The 15,000-nt window shown below is 38.3% G+C and overlaps 1 protein-coding gene across 2 annotated transcripts in view; it reads left to right on the top strand.

Annotated features, from left to right (window-relative positions):
• Positions 1–15,000, top strand: part of LOC135206276 (putative neural-cadherin 2) — a 278,993-nt gene that overhangs the window by 160,836 nt on the left and 103,157 nt on the right. For both annotated transcript variants that reach the window (XM_064237694.1, XM_064237695.1), the window contains exon 2: positions 11,606–11,734. In XM_064237694.1, coding sequence (XP_064093764.1) covers positions 11,606–11,734 — 129 coding nt within the window. The remainder of the gene's footprint in view (positions 1–11,605; positions 11,735–15,000) is intronic.

The raw sequence follows: 15,000 nt of genomic DNA on the forward strand, positions 1-15,000 counted from the left end.
GCTGGGAAGCAAAATGCCACACTCTCAAAGGCACTAATATAGAAAGTAGCCTGATACAGAAAAATTTTCCGAGAAGTTGATAATAAGCAATAAGAGAGAAATAACAAAGAAAAATAACCTAGATTAATAACAGAGTAAAATGAGTAAGAAATAACGAACGAACTATGGAGTGAGACTTCTGTCAGCTTGCTCAGCGTAAAATCATTAATACATTTACTAATTTTCTGTTATAAGGTCCTGGTCGATCTTTGACATAAAATGCTTCATCGTTACTCTTTAAACCTCACGCAACCGTTTCATAACGAATAATTAGTCCCTGTGTCTCTTTCTGAATGAACTCATGGGTCCTCTTCTGTCAGTCCTGTTTGTGTCTTACTTTCCCGGTCAGAACTCAACCATGCAAAGTCCTTCGTCTTTCATACCAAATAACTAGGATAGTCGTTGAATTAAATACACATTATAATATTTGCGTTTATACAAATACATTTTTTTTTCAAAAAAGTTTATGATATGTCTGCTTGTGTATTGATTAAGGTTGTGCGGCGAACAAGTTTAAAGTGAAAGTCCAAAATACATACATTTTTCTGAAGTTTATTAATTTCAAAAGAATAGCTTATCTCGGCCTTTAAGAAGATAGGTTATGAAGGAAAGAGGAAGGGCCTCCTTTCGAAATTAATAAAGTTTCTGAAAAAAATTCCTCGGCGGTGGACCGTATGTATGTGTAATAATACATTATATTAGATTTACAAGATCTGTAAATATAAACCCATGACCTGAGGTCATGGCATTAGGAGGGTCCTACGTGACCAAAAGCAGACCTAGATTACGCTATGCGCTGTCTGCAGTAGCCTGATCTAGCTCAAAGCTTTGTCAACATTTTATGTTTATGATAACTTTGCACAACAACTTCCATGGAAGCGGTTGACCTGTTAACCTACGCCGGAAACTTGTAACTTCGAGCCGGCGGAGCTACGTAGTTTTTATATGAATTGCTGAGATAGCTAATGTTCCGCTATCGACGCGATGCTTTAGAATGGCAGTTCCACGCCAACCATCAAACATATCGGTCTTCCGACCGAGCTGCATCTCCTAGTATGGAGTTACAGAATAAAGTTGTTCATCTTGTTCAACTTGCCTGTTTGAATCATCTCCTTTAGTCAAGAAAGAACCACTCTACTAAGATATCCAAGGGAGATGAGAAGAACCAAAAATACTTACGAATGACAGTCGTAAGGAGAACACAAAAAAGTCTATCGCCAAGCGATAAGACTTAGATGTGGTGGCAGCGTATAACGAAGAACATAATTAACAAGACCCATATCAGCCGACCGAAGGTCTACAAGAACTAACTTCCACCTTCAGCATCAAACTAAACAGAGGAAAAACGGGATCTTCAATCAACGCAACAGTTTATGAAGACGCAAACTATGTCCTTCATCGAGAGGAATACAAGCATTTTTAACACCGACGTTTGAGCAACTGTTGTCACGTATCTTCGAGAATCTACACCGGACGAGAGCAGCATCGAACATCAACGGAAAGAAGAAAAACAAACACAGGGAACATCACCCGATCACGAGCAAGGACGCAGAGTGTACAGCTAGACGCAGTAGTGCAAGGACGGAGGCTGTGACGTCATCAATCTTGGGACTTCCCCACGCATCGTGCACCGAGAGAAGACCGTGACGTCATCACGACTTCCGACGCGAGACTTCGACAGGAACTGAGACGTCATCCCATGTCAACAATCCTTCGCAATATAATCTGGAGCTAAGTACCATTTTTATCTATTCAGGTCTTTTCCTCAGTGAAGTGTTGTTCATCAAGAGTCGATCATCCAGTATTCTGGGGGTGAGTTGTTCGCCATATTAATCTTCCTTCATTACAGAATCAATCTTCAAACTACGAGTTCTCGCCGCAGATTAATTTTTTTTTTTTTCTCTTCTCGTTGTCATTAAACCGTTTTCTTGCAGGAATTCTCCGTATAATATTTTATCATATTATCTGTATTTTGTATCTTTTGGGGGATTTTCCTATTATTATAACACACTTATACAGTACATTGCTTATGCGTTTACGTAGTGGTCGAGTGTACTCTTATAGATATTTTGATAGGATTGCAAGGAATAGAAGTGATAAGAAAAAAACAAAAGTGAAAGTCGAAATGGCAACTACTCCGACTGGCAACCCCAATGTGGTGACTCTCGTTACCGCGAGGTCAGCGATTGTCCCTTTTCAAGGTCGGGTCAATGGGTTCCTGCCTCAAAATGTTGAGGCATGGATTTCATCTGTAGACGCTCATTTAATGCAAAAAGCATCACAGACCCAGCAGTACAATTACAGGAGGCCAAGAGCTTCATTGACTTTGTAAAAGGTGACGCAAGTGCGTATCTAAGGGGGTTTCTTTCCAAGAGGCGCTTACATGGGACGAGTTCAAAATTAGATTACGTGCCGTGTATGGAGGAGAAAGAGGCTTTAGATGTAGTATTGGCATTGAGAAATATCCTTAACCAAGCCTCATGACTCAGCTCAATGTTGTCGAGCGGGCGGCGCTAATTGCGACCGGCTACAAATGAATATCAGGATAGTTTAAGTAACTCCGGGTGGTGCGCGGTGATAAATCAAAGTGAAAGAGATTTTATCCGGTTTGATCTACCTGACTCTATCACTGCAATGTTGCCTGAAGCGTTAGTACGGTGTTTTGATAAAAAATTGCAGCCCGACAGTACGGAATTAGATGTGTATAAACAAATCAAAAAACACATGTCTAAATGTATCCGACCTAGATCCTTCGCTCATTCAAGTTTTTGCAAAAAATGAGAACAAGCCACAACAAGTAAATGTGGTACATAATAATAATCAGGTTGCAGGGATGGTTTGTTATAACTGTAAACGACCAGGTCACATGATTTCAGACTGTCGGACGCGTTTTTCGTTCAATACACAATAGTTCAACTCATTCATATAACCGTTGCTACTCGAGGAATCAACAGCAGAATGCTACAAACACGCAACCAGTTGCCAGTGCAATAAAAAGAAGGGTCCATCAGTACTATAACGAAGAAACAAACCAAAACGGAAATTCTGTACAACAGCAGAAAAAACAAACAAATCGTGCTTCAGGTACCTCTGTTCCTGGGCCGTCTAGCCAGAACTCGCAAGGGCAAGCGAATTTTCAAGGTGTGATAAACAAAACGAATACCACGTAGTTCACTCCAAGGGGGGAGAGGGCGATGTTGGGTCATCAATATCAACATCTTTTGTATCAAATAATCAGTTTAATCATTTATCAGATCATTGTGAGACAATTGATTTTCCTATGAAACACACGGCCGAATCAAAAAAACTCTGAGCAGGTTCCCGTAGATTTGCAACAAATTCATGCAATTATTAGTCAAGACGAGTTGCGACCAACCTTACATGCAGTAAATTGGACCATAAGTCATTCACTTTGTTCTTTGATTCTGGTAGTCCACGTAATATCATGGATTTAAGAACTCATCATTTACTCTTTCAAATTTCCCTATAGAAAAGTCCGGAATAAGGCTCTCAGGCATTGTGGAATAATGAATTAAATGTTGTGGGCGTAACTCATGTACAGTACAGGTCGGTAAGCGCAACGTTTGCTGATACCTTTGTCGTTGTACAAAACATTAATATGTATCCCGCAGTAATTATCGGATACCCGTCTATGGGCACTAAAATATTATCTTAGCACCTGCAAAACACGGGCGTGTATATCAAGGGAAATTCTATAGGTCTTCTAATACCCTAAAATCAGTTTTAGATAATAAAGAGACAGACAGAGTTGTCACTTACATTACAGAACCAATCCCTGTCTCATGAACCAAGAAATAATACAGGCAACCCAACAGAACTCTCGCTCACCCGTAATATCAGCTTGCACGCAAACTCTCGAGCCTAAACGTAACTTCAAATTCAAAATATTAGTGCGTGTAAAGAGAACCTTGCCAGGATCTGAAACATTAATCCTTTCCGAAACTCTGAAAACACATGGATTTACCGTCACACAGCCATTTATACCGTCGGATCACAACAACAATGTAACATCGAGTCTGTAATCATTTGAATACCACTTTAGTAATCCACAAAAAATCAACATATCTTGGATGCCGAAGTCTATAAACATCGCATTCTTACCGTAGCTGAGATAAATCACGCCCAATCAGTTGCGGATGAACCCCTTTTGCATCTATAAAGAACAAAATCAATAAGGACATTCAAGAAGAAGAAATTCAGCAGAAATTTTTGATCTTTTAATAAATATCATGATGTTTTTTTTCCACCACGGATGGAACCTTAGGAAAAACGGATGTCATCGAGCATCAAATAAGGCTCAAGGACAACAGAAAGTAATCTATGTACCTTCGTACCGACTTCCTATGAAATTTCAGAATGAGATAACAGAGGAAGTAGTAAAATGTTAAAAGAAGGAGTCATTAGGAAATCAAATAGCCCTTATAATTTTCCGTTAATAGTAGTACCGAAAAAGATCGAACTTGGCGGATATGCGTAGATTTTCGTCGTTTAAATGAAGAAACAATCCCTGACAGATTCCCAGTACCATGTACCGATGATATCCTATCCTTACTAGGCCAGAATAAATATTCACAAGCCTAGACTTACTAAAAGGATTTCATCAGATTCCGTTGGAACAAGAGAGTATCCCATACACTGCCTTCAGCACAGCCAGGGGACATTATGAAGTTTTTGCGTATGCCTTTTGGTTTACGTTGTGCTCCTATAACTTTTACCCGTATGGTAAACATCGTGTTTGGAGACTTGTTGGGAGATATCCTACATGCCTACATGGACGACCTAGTAATCTTTCCAACACATTAGAAGAACATTTACGTAAATTGGAGTTAGTGCTACAAAGATTAAGGCAGCATAATTTAAGGGTAAAGATAAGTAAGTGAATTTTTTAAAAACAGAACTAGTCTATCTATGGTTTCACGGTTTCTAGTGAAGTCTTAAAGTCGTCCATGATAAGGTGTCGGCTATCCGTAACTTTCGATACCTACTAACGTCAAGGGAATACAGCAATTTTTAGGTGTAGCGGCTACTATCGCCGCTTCATACGCAACTACTCAATCATAGCCGCTCCCCTAACCGATCTTATAAAAAAGGGCGTAGATTTCGTATGGTCTGAAATTCATCAACAGGCGTTCGATAAATTGAAAGATGAACTGTGTAGTTTCTCCTATCTTGAAATTTCCTGACTTCGGTAAGGAATTTTTCATAGCAACAGACGCCTCAGACCTAGGAGTAGGTAAGGTATTGCTTTCAACAATATGATAAACAGTTTTTCCCTATAGCTTTTTTATTCACGTAAACTGAGACCTTCCGAAAGTAAATATGCAGTAATAAGACAAGTGGGCGGGTTCGCTATTGTTAATTCACTCGTGCACTTTAAATTTCATAAATATTACGGTTATCCCGTCAAGGTTCTCACTGATCATAAGCCCCTAACCGACTTCTTTAAAGGCTTTAGTCACAGCCCCAAGCGAACTCGGGGGGCACATGATCATTCAGGACTTTGGCGCCGAGGATCGGGTATTTACCTGGGAAAGCAAATATCATTGCTGACGCATTATCACGCAACCCCTCTTCATCTTGTACCGAGCCATTAGCTGAATTAATAGATATCTCAACCTCCACGCCCGTTGTTAAAACTATATCTGAACAGGAAGATCTGGGCTGGAGTGCTGAACTATTACGGACGGAACAAAGAAAAGATCCGCAAATAGAAAAAATCATCATTGCCGTTAAACGGAAATCCGAAGGAAAAGGAATACCTAAAGTATAAGCAGCAGAATTATATCCTACAGGACAATATCCTGTGTAGATCTGTGACGAGGAAAACCCGCAACACACCGCAGTGGAATAACAAACCAGGTGGTGGTGCCTATCTCACTCATACCCACTGTCTTAAAGTGGTTGCATGAAAATCCACTGCACGGACACCCGGGTTATACCTTGATGTCACAGAAAGCCAAATCCTTATTTTATTGGCATACGATGCTTACAGATATAAAAAAGCACATAGCAAATTGTCGCACTTGTCAAGAATACAAAGGGCACACGAAGACACCTGTCAGCCTAGGGGCTTACCCCGTGCCAAATCAACCCTTTGAAAGAGTACATTTAGATTTATTAACAGGATTTTACGAGTCGGACAGAGGAAATAAGCCACCTCCTAGTAATATAGAGCTTTGACTCGATATACAGAACTTATAGCGCTTAAAACAAAAACCCGCGGTCGAGTGTGCTAGGAAGTTTGACGAGTGCTACATTGTAAACATGGAATTCCACACATCATTATCTCAGACTCGGGGGGCGGGTTCAATAATCATTTCCTTAACTCCTTGTGCGATCCTTTGTATAAAGAAAATCAATACCATGATCTATCACCCAGAGTCTAATGGGCTAGTGGAAAGGGCAAATCGTAAGGTTTTAAAAAAACCTTTTAAAGGGTCACCCTAGGGGGGGCAGACCCCAACTGGGCATTGCCATACCTGCGGTACTAAGCACACTAATCACTTCGTATCATGTGTCTATTAAAATGACACCGCACGAGGCACTGTACGGTGTATCCCGGCCCGAACGCCTTTCCACATCTTAAAGCCTACAACTAATTTATCAAATCCTCTAAAGGATGTTATGGATGCAAGCATAAGTCGATATAATATAATTCGTAAGAATCTAGAAGAAGCACAAATAATAATGAAAAAAAAATCATGATAAAATAGCTAAGCCAACTAGAAACATATGCCGTGGGCGATCAGGTATACCTACAAGTATACGTACGTAAAGGTTTAATTATAAACTGACACCTAAGTTTGAAGGCCCGTTTAACATTTTAGAAATTTAACGGCCAATAGAGTTAGGGTTCAAAATGTATCCAAACCCACTGATGTGAGAATAGTCCCATTGGCACATATCAGAATCTAAAGAAAGGTAGATGGAGTGAGGGAAAAAAAAATGGTTGTATTTATGAAACTTGTATAATAATTATATATATATCTATTAATCATATTGTATGTAAACCTATTCTTTTACGCGAATTAGTAACATATGTTTTATCATTGCAGGTTTCAAAAATGAATCTGTTATTGTTAGGAGTAGATTAATTTGTGTATTTCAGACATCTTTGTTGTATGGAAAGAGCGCTAGGACGAAGAAATAGAATTTAATCATGGCTCGATTATCGAGAGAATAGATGATGTATTCATCGTGTCAAGTAATATTGTTATAGAAGTAGATATGCATGCTTTTTATTTCTTGCCTGAAGATGACGTCCTTAACTAAAGAATGACCTGATGAGGTTTGGTATTTCCCTTAAGGAAATGCACGAACGTAATTTTCATGCTAACTCAGAGATTTCGCTAGCTCAAACACTAAGCGTCGCGGAAATGTTGTCTTATGACATACAAAATAAAACCGCCGAGGCAGAAGAACTCGCTCGTGACTGCCTGATGTGGTCTGTGCGGCACAATACTCTTGAACGCCGCAACCCGCTTATTCTGGCTGGACTAACATCTTAGGATCAGTTGCGAATCTAGGCTTAGGAATCTCAAATCGCCTTAAGATAAATAATCAAAACAAAAGAATTGAGTTTTTGCAACACAAACAGAATTGGCTTTATCTGAACTTCGCAGCCAGTTATCTTCGATCAATCAAATAATGAGTATCGTTAATGAACATTCAAATAATATCGATCAGGTCATGGAAGTTCAACATTTGCTGGCTACGTTAGCTTACTATAGTTCGAAAATAGATCATATCCGTGTGAAAATATCACATTTTATTGAAAAGTCAAAGATTACGTAGAAGCAATTACGTTAGCAACGAAGGGTGTGTTATCTCCTCACCTCATGCCTATTAAAGATCTGACGTTAACTTTGGAAAACGGACGGGAGAAGCTAGGTTATATTCCTTTATTAGACGCCATAAAGTAGAGTTCTATTATAGCCTAATATCAGTCAGCGTTGAAAATTATAGGATTATGATCACAATTCCTTTTGATTCTTCCGATGCTTGGCAATCATACAAAATAGCACCGTTTCCTACTTTCATGACGAATAACTCAAATCCAGTAATATCCAATTTAACGGGGCATGTACTGATTTCTTCTGATAAGAAATCATTTACAATCATTAAAGACTTAGATGAACTCACTCACTGTTCAGAAGCCATGAATAATATTAAAAATTTGTACAGCTGACTCTTTTGAATTCTATCCTATATCAACGGATTCATGTGAGTTAGACATAGTGCTAAACAAGGCTCTCTCTCTCATACAAGCGAAGGTTGTCTGGGGACACTTTATCCCTTTTACGGTAATAAATTCAATTACAGGATGATAATGGTTGTTCCTGGATCCGTTATGATAAGGCCGGATTCGACTCGTGTGTCCGGACAGTACCACCGCCCATGCCCCTATCTTCGTAGCAGCCGATGGTTGTACGGGGACATCTACAACTACACCGTTAGAGGGGTCAACACGATAATACGTGAGAAGGCGTATTTCGCGAACTACACGTGGGCTTCCACAATCATCCCGTCACTACCTCTCCCATACAACGCGCGAGTAGCTCTCGTTTTGACGCAACTGGCTGAGATGACCCACGCGTCACCGACTTATGCAGGTGGAGAAAATCTTCGCTACTACATTCTGCTAGCCGTGTTCAGCGTGACGGCCATATTGGTTATCGCCGTCAACATCTTTGCTTTGGCGTAGGCTGAGGCGTAAAACAGAAGGATCTCCAAGGGAACGTATTGGCCCGTCTAGATGACGTACCCGTTAAACTCAAGTCGTTTGTTTAGTTTACGGGGGCCCGCCTGAACCTGGCCACTTCAGTTCGTGCCTAGGGAACTGTCTGGAATTGTTGTGTGTGTGAAAAGCGGTCCGTATGCTGGCAAAAATGTAGGACAAGAAAGACTCACGCCTTTGCATTTGAACAGTTAAAGTATCTCCAGGGCGCCTAATAAAGCATTATAGCCCAATATTATACATTAATATATTCCTAAAGGTATTTTTCGGGCACCTAATAAAATCTATCAGCCCTATTTATTGCTTTTCTGCAGATTTCCATAGTTTATACAATATACCATTGTACAATTGATATTTATCTGTCACAAAAAAAGAAAAGTGTCAAGTACTCTTTAACAATTATCCATGATCATGCTATAATCATTATTTAGTAACCATTATTCTTAATCAGGTTACCTGTTATCATATTAATCATGTATACATGTTAATCTTTTGATTTTTACCTTTTTATTGTTTTGGGTACCTAATCATTATTATTACCAAACATGGATCTATATTTTCCATGCATTTATCTTTGTTTATGAATATGTCAACAAGGATATGTAACAGAACCTTTTTCTGCATTTAATCACTTATTATGTTATACCTAGACGTATGTTACGAGCACGCTCCTATGAACAATGTTTAAAGTAATTTTTTTTTTATTCAAGGCTTGAATAGGTAGCAGTCCGAGCCTAATGTAATAATTACATATATTAGATTTACAAGATCTGTAAATATAAAACCCATGACCTGAGGTCATGGCATTAGGAGGGTCCCTACGTGACCAAAGCAGACCTAGATTACGCTATGCGCTGTCTGCAGTAGCCTGATCTAGCTCAAAGCTTTGTCAACATATGTATGATATGTACACAGCACCTAGCAGAATTATTTTGATATTTTCTAGTATTTTTTACTTTATTTGTTTCAAAGTAAAAGTTTTTGAGGGTTTTGTAAGAGGCAGCATCACACATCTTGCATATATAGGTTCTTTCTGACCGTCTACATCTTCAGGTTCCTGTCATAAGCCTTTCAGAATGTAGAAATTTTGTTCCGTTGTCATAAAAGAGAGAATCATTTGGCCATTATGAACGCGTTTAGAATGAGCGTGTAACTGAAATGAATATCTTTTTTTCTATCTCAGTTTTCCCAATATTTCCATCTTTTCCCAGTATGTATTTACGTATATATTTATTTGTTGGTTTGCTTGCTTCATATAGTGAGGGCATTTTGACTTGTCTCATATGAAAGTCAGAAAAATAGTATATATAATAAAACAGAATGTGTATCCAAATGTAATTTTTATGTGTAACAGGTTTCGTTTACAGGTACTAAACTCCAAGTACGCAGAAGGTACAATACGTACCTTGGTGCGAGCTACTAGACTGTATTTAATGCCCTCTTTTACGCTACCACCATTTTTGGAGATATGGTTCCAATAATAATGATAATCTGCAGAGTATCGTGGAATTGCCAAAGCAATTCTGATAACCCCGGGCTCATATTTAATGGATATTTACGGTTAGGAAAAATTACCAAAGCCTTATAACCTTAAACTAGCTTTCAAACTGTTACTTGGTTAAAAATATGTGTATCCAGTTAAGCTGGCACTCAAATCGAAGGAAAATGGTAAGAATTTTTAAAGGCAATCCATTCCAAAAGTCTGGTGACCCGAGTCATTATTGGTCAGAAAGGTTCCTACAGTGATATAGGTGGCGATTAGAAACTCGAGTTCCTTCTTCACTGTCCTGTTAAGCCGAGGTTATTCAAGATCCAAGTCAGAATAATAATAATAATAATAATAATAATAATAATAATAATAATAATAATAATAATAATAATAGTATAATTATAATAATATAATAATAAATAATAATAATAATAATATAATTATAATATTAATAATAATAATAATAATAATAATAATAATAATAATAATAATAATAATAATAATAATAATAATGGTGCTTACCAAGATATGAGCAGATGATTTGACTTCTCTCCTTTTATTCAATAAAGGCAAAAGGACTTATATTCTTTTAAACATTTCTAGAAACTTTTATTATTTTTTTTATTTTGATGGGGGAGAAATAAATTTGCTAAATTGAAGGTAAACGTATAGTCCCTTTACTATCGTTTTATTGCTACGTCTGCTGGAAGAAAAGAAAGGAGCGTTCAAGTAGAAAAGGACTCGCGCTGTAAGAACTCTGTTAAAGATTTATAAAGGTCGCCACATTTAGTATTTCTGGAAGAGAGATCATAGAAGTTATCTTCTGAGAGAGCCAAGATCTTAGGAGAGAATTTTTTGGGCAACAATAAAATGTTCTCTAAGAGTCTTAATTAACTTTGGGAGGCAGTTCGTTAAGGAAGATCAGCTCCTCCCTGAGCCCACTTGCACTAACACTTTTCTGTGCTTGACTACAAAGATTTTAATTCATAATCTGGATATGAAATTTTTGTTTATCAAAGCACTCTTTTTCTTTGACTGAAATACTTTCAAAATGTAAGACTACCATTGTGTATTTTTGTTGTTATTCTTCTCTATTGTCACATTGAAGCTGCTTAAGCTAGGAAAGTTCACACATGTATTCATGTCCCTTTTTGAGGAATAAATGTTTTATTCAGATGATCAGGAAATCTTTTATAAAGTGAAGGAAGATTATTTTAGTTATTCAAAAGTTAAAATTGAGTCTCAAAAGATGTGAGGCATTATTTTCTTACCTATTCTGACAGAGTTAACTCCACAGTTGTTTCATTTTCTTATTTCAGCGACACGTTTGTTATCGGGGTCTGGCGCAGGCCCTCTGGAATTCACTCAACCTCACTACTGTGCAGTCCTCAGAGAGGATGCAAAGTTGGCTGCCGCTGTGTTGAACGTCAAAGCTATTCACAAGCAAGGTATGGCACGGAGTGTAGAATTGTTAACTAAGCTTTCAAGTTTTTCTTTTCATTCAGTATTGATTAAGTAAATGTTGTGGATTTATTTATGGTAAATAAGTTTCAGTAATTAACCCCGCACCTACTGAACATCAATCACCATTATACTAGACTGAGGTTCTCATTTTTCGGTCCAACTGTTTTCACGTTTCCAGTGCTCTCATTTTCTTACCCTGCTCCCTGAAATTCAATACCCTCCAATATTCACTGTCTACAAAGTGTGTAGGGATCTTTCATCTTGAAAGGCGAGGAAAACAATTTGACATGATCAAAGCCCCTCATGATTCCTTGACGAGTTCACTAATAAGCTGATTCTGTATTTTTCTGTCTGTTTCACCTAATCGTTGAACCCTATAGTTACCTTCCTCTTGGAGACATGTATTGGCTCAGGTCATCTAAAATAAGGGTGACTCTGTGAACCCTTCCAACCACCTTTTTTTTTATCACTAGTTTGATTTATGTAACACGATATTTCGGCGACCTTCCTTTCCTATCATAGCCGTCTTTTGTTAGCCAAACTTCTCGCCTCTGTCATTACTCCTCTGTGGAAAATGATTTCAAGTTTTTCGTTACCTGCATTTCTGTGTTGTATTTCTGTTGTTGATATTGATTGACCTACTCTCTTTCCCGTTTTTTTGTCGGTGACCTCCAGAAAATCTCTTTTCCTTTGCGTTTTTTGCGGTTGATTGTACCTTCTTTACTTATAGCTTTCACTTCCCTGCTCCCTTCTTATTGATCGATTATCTCTGATGTTGTGGGCTTATCTGAATGGGGATCATCCTACATAGTCAGAGTCAGTGCTTTCAGGAAACATTTCTCCTCTCATATCAATTTCCGTTTTCTTTCAAGAAAATGTGATTGAACCATTCAATTTTATCAGCATTCTGGGTGTCCAGATTAATCCAAACTTGTCTTGAAAATATCACAGAGATCGATTGGGTAAATCTGCTTTTAAAATTACATTTGTAAAGTTTGGATGTATCAAGTTCACAATACTCTACGAAACCCTTATTTCGCTCATCCTTTGTTTAATATTCCACTCATAGATGACCTGTTTCATCATTTGCCTCCTTCCTAGATACGATTGAATCGAAGTTAATTTGTTTGATCAGAGACCCCGCCCTTCCTTATTTTCTCGATCGTAGAGCTCTCGTGTCGAAATTGTCGATTTTTTCAGTGCTCTCTTCAGTGATTTATTATTTTATTCTTTTGCTGCTATAACTATGGAATTCTCTCTCTGCTCCTGTTTTCCTGACTTTCATGTATTAAGAATCATGAACATCTGTTCGTTGACTGGGCCTAACCGCATCCTTCACTTCTCTTTATTTTTTGGGTCTGACTAAGTTATATGAGTGTGTATGTGTGCGTGTCTGTTCCTGAGAGAGAGAGAGAGAGAGAGAGAGAGAGAGAGAGAGAGAGAGAGAGAGAGAGAGAGATAAACTGGCGCCAAGTTGGCAAAGTATATTGACGTTTTCTGTCTTTGAATGAAAGGTTCCTATCGGTTCCTATTAAGATATTTCAGCATTTCTTTTCCCTTCAAATCGCAGCTTCAAAGCAGCAATATTTCGGGGACTTTTCTTGGCCCGGGATGGAATCAAAGAGGGAAATTGAGTCTTCCGGTCGTAGTCGCTTCTATTGGCGCTTGCAGACCTTTTTGGAAGTTTTCCCTGAAGGAATGCTCGGAATTCCCGCGAGGAAATATAATAGATTTAATCCTTCCCCCTTGCAGGTCTGGGGGCATCTATATATCCTTCAGATGCAGGGACATTCCGTCTTCCCCCTTAACCCCAGTTGCTCGGATATTCTCCCCATTCTTTAAGTAGGTCACGTTGCACCCAGAGGCAGATACACGTTTTGGGCCTTCATCAGTAATAGCCAATATTGATGGAGGTGCGGCCATCCAGTGAACCCCCTCCCTCCCCCTTCCACGAGGAGGACGTTGCAGCAACTCCTCGTCCTCCTTCTTACCAGGATATTTACCCCTCTGACATTTTCCCCTGTCTATCCCCAAGGACGCTTCCCCTCTGCTGCTTTCTCCAGGTCATACCAAACGAACATTTCTTTTCCAGTTACTGCGCTGTCCTCTCGAGAACAGATATTGAAAATCTGATTGCGTCGTGTGATTTAGGTTAAGTGGGAGTCTCCAGCTAAAAGGTTTAATGCCTTTGCAAATGAAAATATTTCCACCCGATGCCATAGCGCAAATCATATTTTTTTAAAGGAGACAGAAGTTGGGTTCAGAGAGAGAGAGAGAGAGAGAGAGAGAGAGAGAGAGAGAGAGAGAGAGAGAGAGAGAGAGAGAGAGAGAGAGAAAGGGGGTTTTACAAAAGAAGTTATGCTCTGTCGACAATCTTGATCTATCTCATTCAAATATTTATGACAAAAAAGAAACGATGCAACCATTTCCTTAATATCGTACGAATTATAGTTGTATTAATTTCTTATCCTCTATTTTTTATAACTTTGGATTGACAATTACTTTTATTCAGAATCTTATTATTCTTTCTAAATATAAAAAGTTACATAGCAAATCTCAGTAAAAAGAAGGAAAAGTACAGGGTGTATTTGGTGAGACACAATGCAGCTTATCTAGCAAACTGGCCACATGTGAACTAGATAACAATATTTTAACCGTACCAACCATGCCTTGCATAGCAAAACCTTATTCACATTAATCTTACCTAAACTAACCAGAAGATACTGATGTAATTTATCATTACTTAGCTTTATTAAAAATGACCCCCATCTTCTCTAACACATTCTAATTTAAATCACCTAAATTCACCATGCATCAGGATTTACTGAAAACCTTATATTTAAGGCGCTATATAAGTATATGGAATCAAAAGGATTGTTAGCTGATAGTCAATATACTTATAGGAGGCAGTTAGAGTAATGCAAATAGATTTTAATGCTGCTTCTGATTTAGTAAATCACAAGGCACTTGTTTATAAACTTCAGAATCTTGGAGTGTGTGGATTTGTTTTAGTTTTACTTCAAGATTTCCGCACAGGTAGGCAACAACGACTTCCACAGACTAGTGTTCATGGTTCAATGTTATCTTTTATGAATGCAAGTGATATGGTTGTTGATCTGGAGAACGAGAGTTCTCTCTATGCCGATGATACAACAGTTGTGAGTGAAGTAGTCACTGCTTATGAGAAATGAAGCTACCCTTAGTCTCAGTCGCCACATGTCAAGAATGACATACAGTTAAAATAATAATG

Source organism: Macrobrachium nipponense, chromosome 29 (assembly GCF_015104395.2).
Source record: "Macrobrachium nipponense isolate FS-2020 chromosome 29, ASM1510439v2, whole genome shotgun sequence".
Classification (NCBI taxonomy): Eukaryota; Metazoa; Arthropoda; class Malacostraca; order Decapoda; family Palaemonidae; genus Macrobrachium; species Macrobrachium nipponense.